This window comes from Ovis aries, chromosome 20 (assembly GCF_016772045.2).
Source record: "Ovis aries strain OAR_USU_Benz2616 breed Rambouillet chromosome 20, ARS-UI_Ramb_v3.0, whole genome shotgun sequence".
NCBI classification, from domain to species: domain Eukaryota; kingdom Metazoa; phylum Chordata; class Mammalia; order Artiodactyla; family Bovidae; genus Ovis; species Ovis aries.
The window spans coordinates 16,861,102-16,881,802 of record NC_056073.1 but is presented as its reverse complement, the minus strand read 5'-3'; the positions used below and the strand labels follow the sequence as shown (position 1 = coordinate 16,881,802).

The following is a 20,701-nucleotide window of genomic DNA, read 5'->3' as shown; positions in this document are numbered from 1 at the left end:
GAAAGGTCCACAGGCTTTTTAATGGTGTGATGGCTACTTCCCTTCCGAGACCCGATCTAATCATGACAGCGGCTTCCAGGGTGCTGGGGTGGGGATGTACAGGTGCAAGGTGGGCAGAGGCCATGCAGTGACTAGGAGGGGTGGGGGAGGGTGTTACATTCTGTTTGGCATGTAAACATTCTTCAGTGGCTTCCCCAGGGAGGGGAAGGGCAACTCCCTGCCCCTCACCCCATGCTCACCAGGGCGGATTCCCCCTGACCCCACCCCAGCTGAGAAGACTGCACAAGCCAGGCCCCTGCGAGAAGCTGGGAAGGGGGCAGCCCACATATTGGGGGCACAGCTCCTCACCTGCACCCTCTTCGTGCACAGTGCAGCTGGGGAGGGGAGGCATGTTCTGGGGTGAGCAGACCTGCATCTGAGCCAGTGACACAGGCGGTGGCAATGGGGAAATGCTGGAGGGTGTGGTGGTGGTGTAACACTTTTATAGAGAAGGGGCTCAAGACTGGGAGGGCTTGGTGGGCAGGAATGGGTGCCCAAGGGGGAGGAGACTGCAGTGGGAGATGGGGGCACTGGAAGGTGGTGTTTTCCTCTGCCCTAGACCCTTCTGGGGCGGGGAGGGGCAGAGTCAGTACCCTAGCTCCCCCACACACTTGCCCCCTCCTCTCCTCCCCCACCTCGGTGACATTCAATGACGCAGAGGCCTGAGGTCAGTTGGGAGCCCTAGGGAGGTCCGGAATCCCAAGGGCAGACAGGGTTTTGTGTCTCTGCCCAGCTCGAGTGCTGGATGAAGCTAGAGTGTGGGATGGGTTTGGGGCTCTCTCAGGCCGCCCCCTTTTTCCTCCCAACACCAAACCAGGGTGTTGTTGGTCCTGGGGCAGGGGTGAGGCTGGGGGGCCCTACATTCACAGTTCGGTTGGTGGCAAGGAACAGGCCCAGGACCTGGGCACCAGGGGTCATGCCCTGGTCCCCACCTGGCACGAGCTGATTGTCATTCGAAGAAGCTCTAGGTGGGAAGGAGTGGCCCCTCCTCCACCCCCTCTGCTGGACCCAGAGGGCAGTAGAGGCCTTGGGATGGGTCTCGGGTTGACAAAGAGGGCTCTGTCCGTAGAGGTTTCCTGAGTGTTCTGGGAGCTTCTGCGTCAGTGAAGGGTGAACCTTGAAGGCCATCCACCCTGGAGTCCTCCCCTGGGCTGGTCTGCAGAGAAGCCACCACCTCGACATAGAAGCAGCTGCCCAAGCCTGCCAACTCTCCATCAGGGGCTTCAGCTGGCACCACCAGGCTTCTCTCAGGGCCGATTTCCTCATGGGCATCCTTCTAAGGGATGGAGGCTGGATGCTGCCAGACCACTAGGGCAGGCTGGGGCCTTTATTCCTCTTCCCCAGGTTGTCTTGCCCTGCTCTCTGTGACCCAGGGAAGAACAGGGACCATGCCAGGGGACAGAGGCTGTGGGTGCCGAGGATGGAGGAAGAGCGCAGGGGACCTGTCCCAAATGGGCAGGTTGACTATCCCCTCTGCAGCCCCTTGGCCCAGATGTAGGCAGTTGAGGCTGATGATCAGTGGGGATGAGCTATGCAGGAGCCAGACCCAGGAGGAGGCCTCATATCCATTCATGGAGCAGCGCAGGCCTCACCCTCTGCAGGGACTGCTCAGCTGCATGGGCTGGCTTAGAACAAGAGGGGACAGGCTGAAGGGTGAGCTAGAGGCGGAGGGCACTGGGGCTGGACCCATCATAGAAACGTACAGAAGTGAGAAGGGCCTTTCTGCCTCGAGTCCAGGGGCCAGCTGTCTGTCAGTCTGTCTGCCTATTTCTGCTCTCTCTCCTGTAGGGGAGATGGTGGTCTGATCCAGCCCACTCTTCAGCGCCAGGAGGACAGAGAGGGTGATGCAGCCAGAACTGGGTCCCTGAATCTCCAAAGGGCCAGTGCAGAGAAGATGATAACCAGTCATTCTCCACCCCCACTGATTTCAGGAGAGAGAGAAGTTGGCTGAAACTGCAGTAGGCAAGATTGAGGTTAGATGGCAAGAAGGAATTCCTGATGGTGAGGGGTCCTCAGCACTAGATCAGGGGACCACGGGAAGGGGTGAAACATTTTTTTTAAAGCCCCGCCCCTCCCCCACCCCTGCAACTTCCCACTGGGAAACTCTTGCCCAGGAAAGCAGCCCCTGCACACTTGATGGTTTCCACACAAACTTAGGGGAAGGGGGTCGTTGTACCCTAGGGGTGTGAGGGAGCACCCTTCTCCCATCACCTGCCCACTGCTTCCCACAGGGGTGTCAAGGACAGTGCTGACTCTGGGGCAGGTCACACCTGCCCCCTCACACCTGAGTAGACCAATGGCTCCTAGGTCTCACCTCTCCAACTCCAGTCTGGCAGCTGAGAAGAGGCTTTCCAACCACCTGAGCTCCCAAGGGATGGCGGGATTAGCCCCTAGTGGGAGGCTGGAGCCTCCATTTCTGGAATTTGAGGCTGCCTTTCCAAAAAGGGGGGCGGGGGGGGGGGGCTTTGGCTGGAAGAGGGTCAGGAGGAGGAAAAGACGCCGCAGGATGTGTAAGCAGAGTTCCCTAGGGGGGCATGGGGAACAGCAGAGGCCTGGTGGGTGAGCAGGGGTCCCCATTAGTGGAGTCCTTGGTGAAAAGTCGCTGAGCCTTCCCCGGGGCGGAGGGTGAGCCTGCCCCACCTGAAGGGCAGCGGGAGGAGAGGCGGGGAAGGGGAAGGATGGGGAGGTGGGCGCTCTCCCGGGGCCCGGTGCCCCAATCGGCAGGGCTGACGGGTGGTCGCTGTGTGTGCTGGCGCGCGTCCTCGCGGGTGCAGGCGGGAAGCTGGGTGCACGGGTGGCGCGCGTCAGGCGCCTAAGGCTGTGCTGGGAGCTGTTTCAGTGTGGCCGGCTGCGGGTGGGGGGCCGGGGTGAGGGTGGGGGGCCGCAGAGAGCCGCGCGCATCATTATCTGGCCCCCGCCCGACTCTCCGCAACCCCCGCCCGGCCTTTGGTTGCTGCGCGCTGAGTCTGGACTTTCCCTCTGGGTCCTTTCTTGGGGCCCCCCAAAGGGGAGGGGGTGCCTTCAGGCTGCGCCCGGGCCTGCGGGGCGCCCCGGGGTGGGGCGGGCCCGGGCCGGGCCTGGTGCGAAGGGGAGGGGCTCTCTTTTCGGGACAAGGACCGGCTCCGCGGGGACGCGCTGGGATGGTGCGCGGAGGAGGAGGGAAGGCCGGGACTGCGCGGGGCTGGGGGCTTGGTGCCGGTGGGGGCTCGCCCGGGGCCCGGGCCTCGGCCGGAGGGCTGTTTGGGACGGAGGTCAGCAGCAATGGCCGTCCCTGGGGGCTTCTGCAGCTGGAGCCTGCGGAAGATGCGGAAGGAGGGCAAAGAAACAAAAGACAGACAGTTTCAGAATCTCCCTGGGCACTGAGCCCGAGTCGTGCATCCTCAGAGGTGGATGAGCCTGAGGATGAGACCTTGGCACAGACAATCAAACCGAGGCAGACAAACTGAGGTGTGGTGCCCCGTCCTCCAGGACGGGGCCTCTAAGGGCCACCCTCCCCCACCCCATGCCCCCACCCCCCCACCCGGGCTGCTAACAAAAGAACTTGCTGCATGCTTTCTCTGATGTCTCTGTTTCATCTTTACATTCTACTGTATTATATACGCGTGCTTATATTAATATGGGTCATGTTTTCTCCCAACTATTCTAGCCTTTATCTTTGAGCCTTAAATGCCCCGTGGCACACCAGAGACTGTGTGTGGACCCCACTATCCCCCATCAACCTTTCCCAAGCCTGCCTCCTTGACATCCCTCCAGACACTTCCTTGAGCCCAGTGCCAGGGCTGGGACCCAAGTCAGAAGAGAGACTTGGTTGGGGAGGTGTGGCTGAATTATCAGTATCCCTTGCCTCCAGGAAAGCCTCCCCTGGAGGAAGCTTTCTGTGGTCACCCTCTGCCACCCCACCACCACCACCCACCCCCCTGGGACTGGCAGCGGTTTCTCACCTGCTGGTGATGGCTGTGTCAGATGCTGGGGCCGCACCTTGGGGTCTGTCGGGGGGCTGCTGGGCTGTAGCAGGCGTGGGCATGCGGACGCTAATGGGGCGGGGGATCCGGCTCCTGGTGGCAGCTGCCCGCCCGGCTTTCCTGGGCACCGCAGGCTCGGAGGCAGGCGTGTCCTCCTCAGAGCCTGTGCCTGAGAGAGTCTCAGAGGCACGGCGTTGCTCCTCGCTGGAAGAAGACGAGGCCCCAGAGGCCAGGCGCAGTAGCAGGCGGCCCTGCCTCTTTTCCATCACCAGCCGTGCCAGGTCTTGCTGCGGTCGGGCCCGCTTGCCCCACCGCTCTTTGGCCGACAGTGAGCCGGAGGGCTCCGAGCCCGTGTCCTCCTCAGACAGCAGGACGGGGATTCGGCTCCTGGGGCGGGGGCCTGGCACGGCGTGGCGACTAGGAGAGATGGTGGCCAGTTTTTCGGGGCCTGGCTCCAGCAGGGACACGGGAGTGGGCCCATCAGCCAGGGCTGGGCCGTTGGGCAGTGAGTCTGTGGCCACCACCAAGGGGCTGCTCCCTGGGAGTACTGACGGGACACAGCTCTCCAGCCCTGACAGGGCAATGCCATTCTCCAAGTGTGCGGAGGCCCCTTCCTCCGCCACCCTCCCATCAGAGGGCACCTCCAGGCCCAGCTCGCCCCCAGAGCTGAGCTCCTCAGACCGGGAGGCTTGTCCACCGGAAGACATGACATTGAGGTGGGTTTTCTCCGCAATGTGCACAAAGGTCCTCTCGACTTTGGTGAAGGGTGAGGAGGTGACTGCCACTCCCCCTGCCCCCATGGCCACCGCTCCCGTCCCCTGCCCTGCCCCAGGCCCGGGGGGCTTGGGCTCGGACTTGAGGACGGAGGACAGGGTGCCTGGCTCCGACACATCCAGCTGGCTGCCAGTGGGCTGGGGCCGCTCCTGCTGTGGGGTGAGGGCGGCCAGAGTGCCCAGGTCGGGGTCAGGGGCCAGGTCAGCAGTGACGGGCGACTTCTTCATGTCACCAGGGGAGACGAGCACCAGCGTTTTGGAGCCCTCCTCAGGCTCCAGGTCCCCGTCAGCCATCGAGGCCCGGCCCCTGGACTCTTTCTGGTCGTCGGCCAGCAGTGTGGAAGGCGCGCCCTCCTGGCTCCGGTCTGTGCTCCTCTCACTGCCCTCGCTGCTGGAGCCGCTGTGTGGCCCCAGAACCTCCCCCAGGGCCACTGCCTCCTCCTCCTCCTCCTCTTCATCTTCCTCCTCCTCCTCCTCTTCTTCTTCCTCCTCTTCCTCCTCTTCCTCCTCTTCCTCCTCCTCCTCCTCCTCCTCCTCCTCCTCCTCTTCTTCCTTCCCATTTGTTTGAGGCTGAGCAGGAGCCAGTGGGACCTGGGGAGGTGTGAGTAGCATGTGCGAGAAGCCTACCCTCCGGACCCTGTTGAGCAGCCGAGCCCTTTCGCGGTAATCGGAGAGATCCTTCTTGAAGTCCTGGTAGGGCAGGCTCAGGGGCACAGCTCGTGGGAGACCATTCACCTCAAACGGGGGTGCCACAGAGAATACCTGCAAGGGGCACACACAGGGACCCACTGAGGTCACAGCCCTGCTCCTGGACCTGGCTGCACCCTCAGTCTTGGAGGCTCGCCAGAGTGGGAGTTCCACTAGAGCAGGCACAGAGGCTTGTTTTGTTCATTGTTCCATCCCCGGAGCTTAGGCTGGTCCCTGGGACCTAGTAACTGCTCAATAAATCTCTGATGACTGTTTCCATGCTCCAGGTCCCCTGGAAGGTCCCCAGGCCTTTATCCCGGTGGCTTTTCCATCTCCCACTCTCCCCTTTACCCCTACTCCTCTCCTGTATCCCATGTGTACCCTGAAACACAGAGCCAACTGTAGTTCAGTCAACAGAAGAAAATGACAACTGCAAGCCATCATAGCCACCATGTAGATCAACCCTTCCTTTTGCAGGTGAGGAAACCAGGTCCAGAGAGGAGCAGCAAGTGTCTGGGTTGCCCTCACTGCCTCCTCATAGAGTACGGCTCCTCTGTAGCCAGGGAGTTGGCTGCGGGGCCACCAGAACCTGTCAGGGCAAAGTTTGGGCCATCCTCCACCCCGTGAAGTGCAGGCTGGGTCCCTGGAGCTCCAGCCTCCTTCCCACCTGCCTGTCAGCCAGGAATTTTCCAGCCCTCTGTAGGTGCATTTTGAGTCCACACTTCTCCAGAAAGTCACAGCCAGCCTATGAAAGACAGTTCCTTTTCACTTGATTACTTTTGTCCCTTGGAAGTTTTGGCCATGCGATAGCATGTCCTTAGCTTTCTAGACTCTTACCACATCTCTCCTGAGCCCTCTTCCTTCCAGACTCAAAAGACCTGAGCGTCTTACCAGGGCCTCCGCTGCTATGTCTTCTTGTCAATCACACACATCCCTGGGCACCCACACAGCACCAGGCCCCATCAGGGCTGACGTGGCTTTGTTCCTGGGGGGATGGTACCGATGGTATCCAGAACTTTGTTAGCCTTTTGAACACACAGGGCTTCTGTTTTCTGAAACACAGCCCTTGCAGACCCAAAGCCCTGGAAGGGCTCCAACACCTTCAGGGGCCATCCAGACTCAGGGAGTCCTGCCAGGCATTCCTCTTGAACATCTGTGTCTGCTGTCCTATCCCCACGGGCACAGCCCTGTGCTGCCTGGTGGCTCCCCAGCCATGAGCCTGATTTTTTTCCCCATTCTACATTGCCCATCCGTTCTTCCTACAGCTGCCCAAGTGATCTTCCTGAAACTTAAATCGGATCTCATTTCCCACTGTTTCAAATCTGCAGGAACCTGCGGTGGGCCCCACAGTCCTCTGGAGATAGTCCCAACCCTTGGCTCGGCATATGAGCATCCTCTCTCCTCCCCACCCCTCCCTACCTCACCCCACCCCAGCCCAGCCCATGATCTGGCTCCTACCTTCGGCTCTAACCTCACTTTGCTCCCCTGCTTATGTTCTAGCAGTTCTCAAAATGCAGTTTTCTCATACTTCTGATCCTTCCCTAGACAGCTTCCTCTGCCCAGGGGTCCGTCCCTTTCTCTCTACTGACACGACAAATTCCTCTTCTTCTTCCAGCACCCAGCTCAAACAGCTCATTTTCCCAAAAGCTTCTTGTCCACCCACCAAGCAGATTTCACCACTCTCCTTGTTTTCCCACATCCTTCCTTCACAGAACCTTCCACCCTCTATTTGACAGGCACGCCTTTACATGGTTCTCTCTCCTGATAAATGGTGAGCCTCTTAAGGGTTTTTCATTCATGCATGCATGCGTAAAGTCCTTGAATGTCTATTGTCTTGACCACTGTGTTAGAGGCTGTAAATCTGTGGATCAACAAGACAGACCTGGTTCTTGTTTTCATGGAGTGTGCAGTCTCTAGATTAGGAAGTGAGATGGGGATAATGCATACTCCACAAAGGCTGTGACCAGAAACAAGGTCATATAAGCAGTGGGTCTGGCTTATACCAGTGGATTGATAAACGTTAGCTCCCTCCCAACCCCATCCCACCCTCACCTCCTACCTGCTGCTCTGGCTTACCCTAGTTTGAAGATCATTACCTCCCTCCTCAATCCCAGAAACTCCTGGTTGTCATACCTATGGAGGCAGGGAAAGACCTCAGGCTCTCCAGCTGAGGTCTCTGTGCTCAGCCCATAGGCAGGTGGAGGAGAAGGAATCTGCAAGGCCAAGATTCGCTCAAGGCTGTGACTTCTCTCCTCCTTAACTGCCATAACCTTCCTCATACAAGACAAGATAGTGTCAGACACCAGACAGGACCCCAGCACACTCCGGAGTGTGTTCTGATTATGTGTTTCTCCTGTCTGGCTCAAAACCCACCCACCCAGTACCAGATACATCCTACTCAGCAGGGGTATCCTTCAACCCCACCAAGCCACTCTTTCTCAGCAGAATCTCAGCCTATTTTCCTGCCCATCTCTGACTCTTCGGGCATCCCTGTTAGAATGATCTTTGCCCCTGCCATCTGGCCAGTTCTTGGATCTCTCTGGAAAAGCCTCATCCAAAGGATGGATCCTCTGCTCACAGTGCCCACGTTAGATGCTCATAGGTGGAATCCTCTCCCTTTCCGTCTCAAAGCCCTCCCCTTCCATTACATGGGAGGGATGAGGGATCCCCACTGGAAATCAGGCATCACTGACAATATCAGACTAGGAAACTGAGGCCTGGAGAGAGGCATCAATAGGCCTGAGTAACAAAGGCACACCAGTCAGGCCAGCCCAGAACTCAGAATTCTTTCCACTGCCTCCTTGGCTTCTCACCGTCCCAGGTGGCGAAACTCAGGACCTTCTGCCCTTCAGCAGAGCCGTGAACCTCAGAGAAGACACAGATTTACCCTAAGGGTCACCCTGGCCTGGGCATGCTTGGTTTTATGTTTCAAAGCCCCTTTCCATCTGGCTCCAATTTGGGGAGCACCAGGCCTGGAGGCACCCCTCCTCCTCCTCAGAGAGCAGGAAGCCCTCCCTCACCCTTTGTGGCCTCTCCTGGATGCCCAAGTCCAGTGAGTATTCACCCGTTCACCCAGGTGATCCTGTGCCTGTTCAATCAGCCGGCGATCCCTGGACAGCCCTGTGCGCTTGGCCCTCCAGGCCTGAGGACACCACGGGAGGGGACAGCAGCAACACTCCCCTGTTCTACCTCAGAGGGAAGAGACAGTGCTGGGTGTCAGCGAGGGAAAGCCAGCGTCCGGGGCAGCTCACACCTTCCTGCTCCCTTCTCAGGGTAGGGACACGGTATGACTTCAATTTGCTTTCTATGGTTCTCCAGCCTGCACAGCGGTATTTGAGGATGCTTTTTAAAAATACGGAGCCCCAAGTCCTACTCCGCAGATTCTGCTAGGTCAGAGATAAGGCCCAGAAATCTGTTTCACAGCTCCCTGGTGACTTGGATGGAGTTTGGCCAAAGGCAGATGCGCTGAGGGTGTGGGAGGAGGGGAGGCAGGCCTTCGGGGCTGAGACACTCAGAGAGAATGAAAGCCTCAGCCCTCCCCCTACATCCGCTGAGCCCCCAAGCAGAGGCATGTGGCCTTGTCAGCTTCAGAGCTCAGCCCAAGTCCATGTTTACTCCAGTCAGCCGGAAAAGTGAACAGAGGCAGACGGACCAGACTCCAAACTGACCCTGCCGCCAGCAAAACCAGGCTCTCTTCAGCCTTGACTCCCCTGCTATTGACACTGGAGACAGGTTACTCCCCACACCCCCCATCCGCACACAGCACCCATTGAGCAAGTCTCTGACCTGGACCCAGGCCAAAGCCCAGACTCATCAGTCCACAGTCCCAAGGTCAAACAAGGCGGGCTGTCCGGGGACAAGAGGACTATGAGCTCTTGACACCCCCACCCCACCCTCACTGCCCAGTGGGGAGGGCTTTGTGACTCTCACAGCAGTGCCCCCCCAGCCCCAGAACAGCTGCCCAGCACATACCTCCCAGCCCCGGCCACAGGAACCCCCACTCCCATTGCCAAAACTGCCTAGACTGACAGAGATGAGAGGTCAGCATGGTACCTTCTCTGCTGGACTCTGCCTTTCCCAGTCTTTGCCCCATCTGTCTGGTCTCTACACTCAAACCACATCTGCCAGGCCAAGAGCCCTCCCTCTGCTCTTCACCCTCCATCCAGGGGTGCCACCCACATCCGGCACCCTGGCCCATGGCAGTCATCTGGGTGAAAGGGGTAAGATGACCTGGGAAGACAGCTGCTACCCTCAGTCTCTACAGATCCTCATACACTTGACCCCAGATCTCAGTGCCTGACCCCAGCTGCCCCAGGGCAAGGACCTCTCAATGCCCTGGGGGGTGAAAACTGCAGCTGTAGCTTGCCCTTTCTCGCCCCCACACTTGCTTTAGGCCCCAAGGGGAAACATATTAGTATCTTCCTCTTTGGGCGCTATGGCTGCAGGCCTGTGGGGGTGGGGTGGGGGACAGGGGGACAGTGAGACGGTGAGCCCCCTCCCCTTTAACCCCCTCTCTCTGCAATCTCTACAGTCTCTGCCACCCTCTTCTCTGGTCCCACCCTCTCCTTGACCTAGTTCTCCCTCAACAGGCATTCTACCCCTGAGTTCCCTGGGTTCTGCACAATCCAGTCTCTTACTGATTCCCGTCAACAGACCATTCTCCCCCATGCCGGGGCTCCTTCAGATCCCCCATCAGGGCAGGGGACAGGGAGCAGGGGAAGGCTCCCTGAGGTCTCCTCACAGGGTTCTCTGCTATTCTGGCTTCCCACCCCCACCATGCACTTGGCCATAATTGTCTGATCCACTGAGAACTGATTACCACCTTTCATCTCCCCATCCCCCCTCCAGCAAGCTGGCCATTTCCAGTCAGGCCAGAGACCAGAGTCCACCCCCAAAGCCCTCCTCGGGATGAAAGGAGACCGCTAGCCAGCCGCAGCAGTAAGTGTTGCTCAAGTCCAACTAGGTTGAAACTTTCTAGGGTTCCCTCCCTCTCCCTACTTTGGCCTGTCTTAGCTGCTGGCTAAGGTAGGAGTGGGGCTGAATCCATTGATCTGAAATTTGCCACACCCCATCCACCACTCCGAGTCAGCAAAAGACTAGCCCCTGGCCTCTGCGCAGTCCTGCGACCCCAGAACTGGGGGGTGCGTGGGTGGGTGGGTTAGAAACGAGGAGGAGGAAAGAAAGCAGGCGAGGCGCAGGTTCCTGGAAGGCGTCTTTAATCAGAATTTGGTAGTACACAAGCTCTCCGGATTGTCTGCATCAACATACAGGGACTTTAAAAGGCACAAGATCCCTTGCACAGCGACGCCTGACGGCGGGGCGCCCCCCACCCCCGCCCTGTGTGGCCGAGTGCGCGGGGTGCAGAGTCCGTGTCCTACCCCCTCCCCCCAACGCCGGCGGCGCCGCTCGTGTGGGTTCCGGTTTCAAGTGTTGGATTTGTACAGTACTCGCAGTCTAGGGGCAGGGGCTCAGTGCATGCGCTTCTACCTGGGCCCTGGGGTGGGGGTGGGGGCCCTGACGCCACTCTGTACACTGAGGACACACCCCGGAGAGAGAAAGAAAAAAAAAAAGCGTCCCATCTTCGCGTGTGTGTGGTTTTGAAGTTTTTCGTGCATGCTTATGGCTGGCCAGGGTCGGGAAATAGTGCAAGCTTATAATACAGTATTATTGCAGTACAAAATGGGGGGCGGGAGTTATGATGGGATGGGGAGGCCCAGGAATAAACAGGCTGGATTCGGGACCTCCAGGAGGAACCTCTCGCCAACCCCCTTCCCATCCCTGCCTCCCAACGCTGGAAGGGGGCCCCTGGAGGGAAAAGGCTGCGCTGGGCCCTCGGGCCGAGCTTCCCCCATCCCACCAGTCAAACCTCCCAGCGGGGCAGGGGCCAGCCCTCTCCTCATTCAATACTGATAGCCACAAGGGCCCAGAACCTCTCTCCTCTTCCACCGAAGCCCCTCAAAGTGGCTGGGGGTGGGGGTGAGGAAGGAGTCGACGGAGCAAGTGCAAAGGAAGCAGATGTTGGTCCCTGAGTTTTATTTGCGGGGATGGGGAGAGAGAAGAGCTGGAAGTGGGGGCGTGTTTGGGGACCCCCAGGGCCCTCTGTGGTGTAAGTTGGGTGGGGCAGGAGACACAGAAGCTGGGGCTGGGGCCAAAAGGGGGGTGTTGGGTGGCTCTGAGAGACCTAGGCTCAAAGCTTGGCTCCCCCTCAACTCTGGGCTCTTTGGCATCCAATTGCAAGGCCAATTTATTTGGGGCAGGGACAGGAGGGCGCAGCCCTGTAGGCGGTGAGGTAACAGGAATCCGGTGTGGGCGACCCGGGCTCTTGAAGCCCAGGAATTGGCCAGCTCCCTCTCCCAGCCCTAGTCAGCACCCTGCCCTGGAGCACGGAGGGGCGAGCCTTCACACCCGCCCCGCCCCACCCCGGGCCGGGGACCCGGCGGCCCAGAGCCGGCGGAGGGGAGCCAACTCAACCTTAGCGCGGGGCGGGGAGGGAGGCGGCGGGCGGCTGGGGGGCGAGAACCCGGGGAGGACTTTAGCAGCAGGCAGCTCGGCGGGGCGGGGAGCAGAGGCTGACGCCCGGGGGCGCCCGGGAGGAGTACTCTGGCGACGTGACCGGCGTGGCTCGAGCTGGGGGGCTCGGAGGCCGGGCGGTCGCCTGGTCACGCCGCGTAGCAGCTAGTTAAAAAGACTGGAACATACATTCGTGGTGCAACGGCCGCGGGGGCGGGGACAGAAGGGAATGTAGGGGATGAGGGTCCCAATATAGTGATAAACCTGCCAGAGGGGCCCGGAAACACGATCCTCGTGCTCTCCTGGGCCGGGCCGCTAGTCTGTTGTCTGGAGAGTGCATGAAGTGTGCGCGCAGCTACGTGTGTGTGTATGTGTGTGTGTGTCTGTGTGTGTGTGTGTCTGTGTGTGTGTCTGTGTGTGTGTCTGTGTGTGTGTGTAGCAGAGAGAGAGAGCCTGTTAGTCGTGGCAAGGTGAACCCCAGACCCCGCACCCCCACAGCCTATGCGGGTAAAAGGGAGGGTAGGTGGTGGGACGCACGGCGGAACCAAGTGGAAGCAGAGGTCTCGGAAGGTTTCCATAGTCCTTTGGGCTTCACTGCCCCTCCTCCCCACGGCTTCTCAACTCTTCACTTGAGGGCTGGGGTCGCAGTTCAGGCCCAGGGGCTCCCTAAACTGGGAAGCCCACTGGGTGGTGTGGGAAACCATTGGGGATGTTTGAGGGTTGTGGTCCTCAGTCTAGGAGCCTCTCCCTTAGGGAGAAGGATGCTTTAAAATTTTCAGAGGCTGACCCCACCAGTCCTGGGGGCACCTCTGTCCCTAATAGGAATAATGCAAACTTTGGGGACGTGCCCCCCAACTTAAGGAGAGTGATCTGCCACGCTCCTTGTCACCAAGGACTGCCCATGGGGGTGGGCTGATTCCTGCCCTATGGGGTGGAATCCAGTGGAATTTGGGGGTGGGGTGGGGTGGTGTTCAGGCTTTCCTTAGAGGTCTATGCCTCCATCCTCAGGTACCAAACCAACCTGACGACAGCAGGGGATATCGCGTTCTCTATGCTTCCATAGCTAGTGACCCCCAGAGCCTCCCTACGCAGGGTCCTCCCCTCTGATCACCCAGTATAGACACACTGCCACGGCTCCTCTGCTCACCCAGTGGCCCAGGCCTCCCAACCACTGCCTGGGCAGACAGCACCACCCCTCCCCAGAAAAGGGGACCTAAACAGGGCAGAGGAGAAATAGCAAAGGAGGGTCCTGGCACTCCCTACAAAGAGGAACACAGGTTTTCCTGGGGTTGAAGGGACCTGCCCCTCCTGGCTGGGAGAGCAAGGGTTAATGTACCAGCATGGCTCAGAGATTCCACCATTCCTCCTTATGCTGGGCAGGGCCATTCCTTTTTTCTCCACAGCTGGAATTGCAAAGGAGATGGCTGGGATTGGGATGCTAGAGGTTGTGGTGAGTGTTGACTGGTTATTGCTGTGACCCAAGCTGCCTTAAGTGGGTGGGGGTGTCTATTCATTACTGAGAATACTAGTGCATTTTTCACTGACCTAGGATCCTGTCTTACAGAGAAAAAATGCTGGTCCTTTGAGGAGGACCCCACTTAACATGAACAAACCCATTGGCCCACACACACACTTAGGCATACACACCATGAGTTCACTGACATGTACACACAGCACACACCACACATCCCCACTGGTCATGAGCTGCCTGTTCTTAAGAAGCCCACCCAGTTTGTGTTCCTGGGGAAGAACACTGTCCCCATTTGAGTGCTTACAGCTTTGGATAGATGGGAGTAGGGGGATCCTCAGGCTCAGAGAGTTTGCTCAGAGAGGTTACAAACTGAGTTCAGGGTCTCTGCTTGTAAACCAATTTTGTTTCGCTCACACAGTGATTTTTCTTTAAAAAGTTGTTTTTTAAAAAAATTAGATGCCAATATTTAAAAATAGCAAGATTTCACATTAAAGGTGGAAGATACTGGCAACAGTTGGTTGAGCTGAGGATGGTGGGGGTCCCTTTGTTTACCACAGTCCCCACAAGTGCCCGCTCCCTGACACTGCTTGGCTCCTATTGACATGAGTTGAGATGAGTTGGTGACACGCATCTCAAATCTCCACGGTCAGTGGTATGGGTGCCAGTATCTGCCCTGCCTGTGAGCCTGACCCCAGGGACCCCAACCGATACCACTGAGGACATGGTTTTGAGCACCTGCTTTCTCACTGGAACTCTTACTCCACCCACCTAATCCCCAGAGCTGCCATGGGCATGCTTGGGGCCATATGGGACTGAGAGGTTGGGGGTCTCTGGAGAGACAGAGTCCAGCCATTTCAACCAACCCCAGAACTCTGGAGTGACCACCCATCCACCCCCAACTCCATCCCATGCCCAGGTGGGATGGAGAAGGAAGGAGAGTCTGATTCATAGATAACTTCCTTCTTCCTCAATAGAGCAAGGAAGGGCCAACCAGTAAGGACAGTAAATAATAAACAGACCAATACACAGACTGAAACACTTTAAAACTCCTGTCAAACAAGTCCTCAGTTATTCGGCATTGGCGGGGGTTTTTAATATGCTTTTGTAAATTATATATTCTGATTAATCCATTTAATGCAGATAATACTGGGATCTACTTCCTAGGCTATTATGAGGATTAAATGAGTTATTTTTATAAAGTGCTTAGATCACTGCCTGGCACATGATAAGCTCTGTGTGCCAGTAACTGTTAAATAAAATAGATTAATTAATAATTGGAAGCCACCACTACATGCAGGGTGTGACTTTTAAGTACAAAAATAGCCTCTTCCAATGCAATAAAGAGTGCTGCTCCTTTTCAAAGCTGACCTTGGGGAGGCTATGCGTTTGCCCCAGGCAGGGTATCTTTTCTTGAAACACTCTGGCATCTTCCTTAGGAAACCCTAAAAGAAAAAAGCTTGACAACACTCTGGGCTCACAACTTCCCTACCCAGCCCAGGACCCAGAGACAGGCAACTGGACTCCAAACCACACAGGGATCTGCTGCGCTTCACATGAACTTGCTTCAGCACACGTGGCTTCAAATAGCCTTAGATGTTCTAAAAGTCAGAGCTACCCTCAAAAGGTAATAATACCAAGACCACTTCCTGGTCTTAAGACCACTTCTGGTTAGCTCAGAGCTTTATGGCTTATAAGACAGTTTCTCCTCCACTACGGAGGGCATATAAAAAGATGTCCTGCAAAGGACAAAATGTTTTTGAGTCGTGATCTTTAAAGGACACACTCTTTCCCACAATAGTCATTTCTGGGATGTGTGTGTTTGAAAAACTCAGCTACTTTGGGAATGCTAAACAGGATTCCCCACCTCCAAAACCTTTGGAAACACTGAAGAAGTGAAAGTGAAAGTTGCTCAGCTGTGTCCGACTCTTTGTGATCCCATGGACTGTCCATGGAATTCTCCAAGCCAGAATACTGGAGTGGGTAGCCTTTCCCTTCGCCAGGGGATCTTCCCAACCCAGGGATGGAACCCAGGCCTCCTGCATTGCAGGCAGATTCTTTACCAGCTGAGCCACCAGGGAAGCCCCAATACGTGTCTGATGCTAAATCGAGGCTGAAGCTAGTGCCGTCATCTTTGATAGGTCACAAGGCACTTTGGGATCTTAGAGTACCGCAGGGCTCTGGTCATGGTGTGGGAGCTGTGCTCAGGGTCAGGTAGTAGAACCCTCTGAAAGGAAATGCCGGATAACAGAGGGCTTGGTTTCATCTCATCCCAGACAGCGGGGGCCCTGCCCCCACTGCTGCTGATTGTGGAGTGGCTGGTGGACAGACTCCCTTTCATTTCAGCCCCTGCCACTTGCCACCCGCCTGCCCGCCCAGAGGAGAGCGGGGAGGGAGGTGGGCAGTGCCAGAAGGCGGGGAGTGGGGCTACTGGCCATCCCACCTCCCAACTTTGTGCTTTGATTTTTCTCTCTTTTCTTCCAGGGTCTACCCTGACCCCTCCTCTGCCTTCTGCCATCACAGGGTGCAGAGCCACCCAAAACAGCCCAGAGGGCAACAGAGTCTTGGACCTGGGGAGGTTCAAAAATGAGCAGTCAGGATGGAGGTGGGTCCCACTTTGGCTTCCATTCCCAAACGGGGAGGGTGCTCGTGGCCCAGCTACCCTTAAGCTATACTTTTGGAGAAAGGAGTGAGGTGGGTTGGGCTTGGCTCACATGGGTGAACCACCTATGAGAACAGTTTGGCTCAGGGCACTGTTCACTGACTGTGGCACCCCTAGTTGGAACCAGAGACAGGAGATGAAGGGAGATAAGTTGGGAGGGAAGCAGACATCAAGTGAAGAAGGAGGGAGAAAGAGGAGCTGGGATGATAGTAGGTACATAGGAAACTACCAAGCATTACACAATCATCTTTCTGACCCCTAAGAGACACACACACTCACACTCATACACACCCACCCACACAGAACTGCAGCACTGGGCAACTTCAGTGGGTGCCATTCACATCAGGGGCTATGTAACTGGCACTCCATAGAATTGTGCAGGGCACAGCCTGAGCATCTATCCATGGCAACCCTGCCACATGCAGACATTCCCATACAAAACCACACTCATGCTCGTAAGTGTACCAGCATACAAGCACACACACACAGACAACCTTGCTGCAATAAACACTTTGCGGGCCTTCAGGCCTCCTCCTCTCCCCTTCCTGTACTGGCCCTGCCCTTCCTGGAGCCATCTTCACCACTGCCTCATTCCCCAGGGGAACAGAGGTACTGGATGACATGAGCAGGAATGAAGACAGAGGACCTTGGGGTCCCTGCAGTGACAGGTCGGGTGCTGAGAAACAGGCAGAAAGAGCAATCTGGCATCCTGATCCCCCTCCTGTCTCCCAATCCCCCTCTGATCAGCCTACCAGGTGTTCTGTCTTCACCAGCACCCCTGGGGACCAAAAAGCTTGGCTGAGCACCCACTGGAAGGGGTCACCCTCTAAGAGGGGCAGTGGTGGGACTGCTGCTGTCTGGAACTTGTCCTGAGCTCACGGGTCTCACCTCATCCTTAACAACCACCCTCGCTGCCACTGCTACTAGGCAGGGTCCATCACCCGAGGCCCCAGCTCGCTTTGAGGGGCAGAACCCAGACCCCTCCCTGTGCGTCCCTCCCCAGCTCCTAAGGAGCTGGGCCAGGCAACATATGCCCTGGGGGAGGAGCAGCCTACAGTGGGCTGAGCTCCAGGACTCCTGGGTTGAGATGCAGGAAGGCAGGGCACTGTCCTCCGTGACTGTGGCCTGGGAAGGGCTCACTGGGTCACAGGGCCACTTCCTCCCACGTCACTGAGTATAGAGGCACTTTCCCACCAAACCCCAAAGCTGGCTGGCCAGGCCCCTATCTCATACACAGGGCCACACACTTTGCCCTGCCCAGGGAGACAGAGACACAGCACACCAAAAGGGGCCATCTCCTGGCACCCCCTCCCCAAGGGTGGACCATGCCCAGCCATGCCAAGAGATCACAGATTAAACAGAACACGCGCCCTCCCAGACTGACTCTGACCCAGCACGCCTCTCCCTGACACCTTGGTTTCCACTGGACTCTGGACCCACTGGTGGCTCCAGCCCAGGGCCCCTGTCCTGTCCCAGAAACTGCACCAACAGCCCCACCCCTCCCTGCACCATTTGGCTGGCACCAAGCAGAGGGAGTCGATGGAAGGGGCGAGGGGTGGGGGGTTACAGTACCTTGGGCCAACGTTATAGGGGCTGTATTGCATGACAGGGAGGGTCGGGGTGTGTGAGTGTGTGATTATTGCCTCCTGGGAAGGAACCACGGTCTCTGCCTGCTCCCCACCCCCCCCACCTGCCCCCTCCAGGAGGGGGGGGGCCCAGCCTAGGTCTTGTGGGTGAAACGGGCCCACACCTGCTGCAGCTGTGACCGCGAGATGCGGAGCACCGAGGGCACGAGTCTGTGGTTGCCGGCGGCCAGGGGCGCGTGGCGCCGGTGGGGCGCCCGCACGGGGCTGCTCTCCGCCGAGCGGCTGCGCTGAATGAGGGAACCGGAGGAGCCGCCGCCGCCAGGGTGAGGGTAATGCTCGGTCTCCAGCGTGGAGGAGGAGAACACGGAGGACGCCAGTCGTCGCAGGGGGCTGTACCGCGGGAGGGAGTGCCCCGAGAGTCTGTCCTCCTCCAACTGAAAGAGACCAAAAGAGTGGAGGGGAAAGAGGTGTCAGGCACAGACTCGATCGACAGCTCCGTCTCGGGGGCCACCCACCGCTGACAGCCCCTGCGGCGCTGGGTCTCGGGCAGGTGGGCAGGGGCGGACCCTCCCGCTCTGCCTCACCCCCTAGGCTCGGCCTCCAACGCCCTTCCCCGCCGCCTCCTCACACCATGGTCTCCTGCCAGAGACCTTGCTCACTCACCTTCTTCAGGAAGCCTTCCTGGCTTAGCTCTTGGAGTTCCCTCTGGGCTGGGGAAATCCTGCCCCCTCCCCCTAGAAAGACCGCTCTAAACTGTATTGGCATCTGTGCACCATCTGTCTCCCCAGCTGGACTCTGTGCCCTTCATGAGGTCGAGAGAACACCAGCTAAGTGCCCTCTGTGATGACAACCCTGCCCCCATGCTCAGAGTCTCAGTGACAAGGTGGCAGAAGGGAAGGACTCTTAAGTCCGACTACACGTTTGAATTCCAACTCCCCCACTTAATACCTGGGTGACCTCGAGCAAGTTACTTTACTTCATGCCTCAGCTTTCTCATCTGTACAATGGGGGTAACTACGGTTTCCTAAGACTCTTCTTATGAGGATTAGGTGTTATAATATGCAAAGCCCTTACAGTAGTGCGGGCCATGGTGTAAATGCTGTGCCATGTGAGCTGTTTATCACTCTCAAGAATGAAGAAAGAGTTTAGAGGACTGGGGGGTGGAGGAGCCAGTTGAAGTCATTTCTCCCAGGCAGCTTTTCCCTGTCTAAAGCTGAGAGACGTGGCAGGGCTTGGCCGCCTCACCTGGCCACCCATGCCCTCATGCTCTCATGCCCTCAGAGGGAACAGAGAAAATGGGCTCCGTGTCCCAGGCATGTGGGGACAGAAACGACGACTTGCTGTCATCCAACCTTGCCCATCCTGACCCCAAGCTCTTCCTGGGACTGAGGCCAGTTTACAGAGCTTTAGGTGGCGCAGTGAGGACTTGCTGGGCCAGCGGCTAAAGGGCTGAGGAGGAGGGCGCCCCTCTGGCCACTGAGTGGGGGGTCCAGGGGCCTGGCATGGAAAGGGGGGAGAGAATCTGCTGTAGGCTCGCCTTATGCTCACTACACTCGCCATGGTTTCCCCTCCTGCTTCTTCGCGGCCAAGTCTAGGATCCTTCTGAGCTAGTCCTGTCTGCACGGAGGGTTAGGTGTCCACGGCCCACGTGGTGATACCGAGGGCCAGCGGCACCCACCACTGCTCACACCCTTCTCAAAGCACATGTGGGGGGCTCCAGTTCAGCACCTCAGGCAGAGTTTGGTCAGCTGCCAAAGGCCCTTTCAGGCCAGGCACCACTTGTGGCCACCTCCCCATCCTCCGCGCCCAGCTGAAGTGTCACACCTGTGAAGCCACCCCAGCTTCCTGGCAGGCTGGCTCCATTCCAAGCAGACAAGAGTCCACCGTTATGTCTCTGTGGCCCCTTGAGTGTAAACACCGTCTCCACCTTTGCATCCTCACCCTACCCCCTTGCCTGTGAGCCTGATTCATCTTTGTCCCCCAGCCCCTTGCACACGTGGCAGGGAAATGCTCTAGGGGCTGCCAAACAAATGTCCATGTCCTCAGGAAATGTTGACCTGCTGGGTTATCAGCCAGAGACAACTGGTGAGGAAGGGTAAACATCCCTCCCCTAGATCCCACACTCTGTCCACTGCCCTCCCCTCTGGCCTAGCTTTCCCAGCCACTTCTGATTTGCACGGTGAATTCCAGAGAGGAGAAATCAAGGTGTGTGTAAGAAAAAAAAAATTCAAGTGTCATGGTCCGCATGCCAAAGAACGACAGATGCTCGAAGACTGCCTGATTCCACGTTATCCTTGTCTTTACTCCCCTCGCGGGTAGGTGACAGACGTGCAAGTGTTCCTGTCTTTAAGGATTGCTTTTAGGAGGAAGTTCATACATCAGACCCCGAGCAGACAGAGCTGGGACTCGGAGGGGCTTCCTTGCACAAAGGTTGTAGGGTGGGGTCCCTACAGGGACTTCCTGCCTGCCCTGAGCCACTTAATCTAGTTATGTTACAGGATGCGGCAGGGAGTTCCACAAACTGTGATTCCATGTGCAGTCAGGTGTGGAGACCTCACCCAGGCTCAAGACTCTTTCCAGACCAAAAGAAGGAAAAAAAATGCCAGTCCACTCCTCCCTCTTCCCCTGCCCTCGGCGAAGGAAGGGCTAGGCTTCACCCTCCTGCACTGAAATGCCGGACAAAACATGTCCTGCCCCACGTGCTCACACCCAGACACACACAGAGATACCACCACACACACCGACATGCCCACAGGCACACCTGCTGCCATGGCGCAGCCAGCAGGCACACACGTGTGCACACGCAACACAAAACACACCCACACACCACAAAGGCTCTTTTTGACCCTGCACCAACCATCTGCTGTCTCTGGACTGTTTGTTCCTCTCTCTCTTTTTTTGTCACGTGGCTTGTGGGTTCTTAGTTCCCCAACCAGAGACAGAACCTGCGCCCCCTGAAGTGGGAGCACAGAGTCTTAACCACTAGACCACCTGGGAAGTCCCAGATTCAGCCT

The 20,701-nt window shown here is 57.6% G+C and overlaps 1 protein-coding gene across 1 annotated transcript in view; it reads right to left on the bottom strand.

Moving 5' to 3' along the window:
• Positions 1–20,701, bottom strand: part of TTBK1 (tau tubulin kinase 1) — a 41,624-nt gene continuing 20,923 nt past the window's right edge. Inside the window, exons 14-15 of the mRNA XM_027959193.3 lie at positions 3,981–5,536; positions 1–3,333 (exon numbers count right to left, since the gene is read on the bottom strand). Coding sequence (XP_027814994.1) covers positions 2,943–3,333; positions 3,981–5,536 — 1,947 coding nt within the window. The 3' untranslated portion in view covers positions 1–2,942. The remainder of the gene's footprint in view (positions 3,334–3,980; positions 5,537–20,701) is intronic.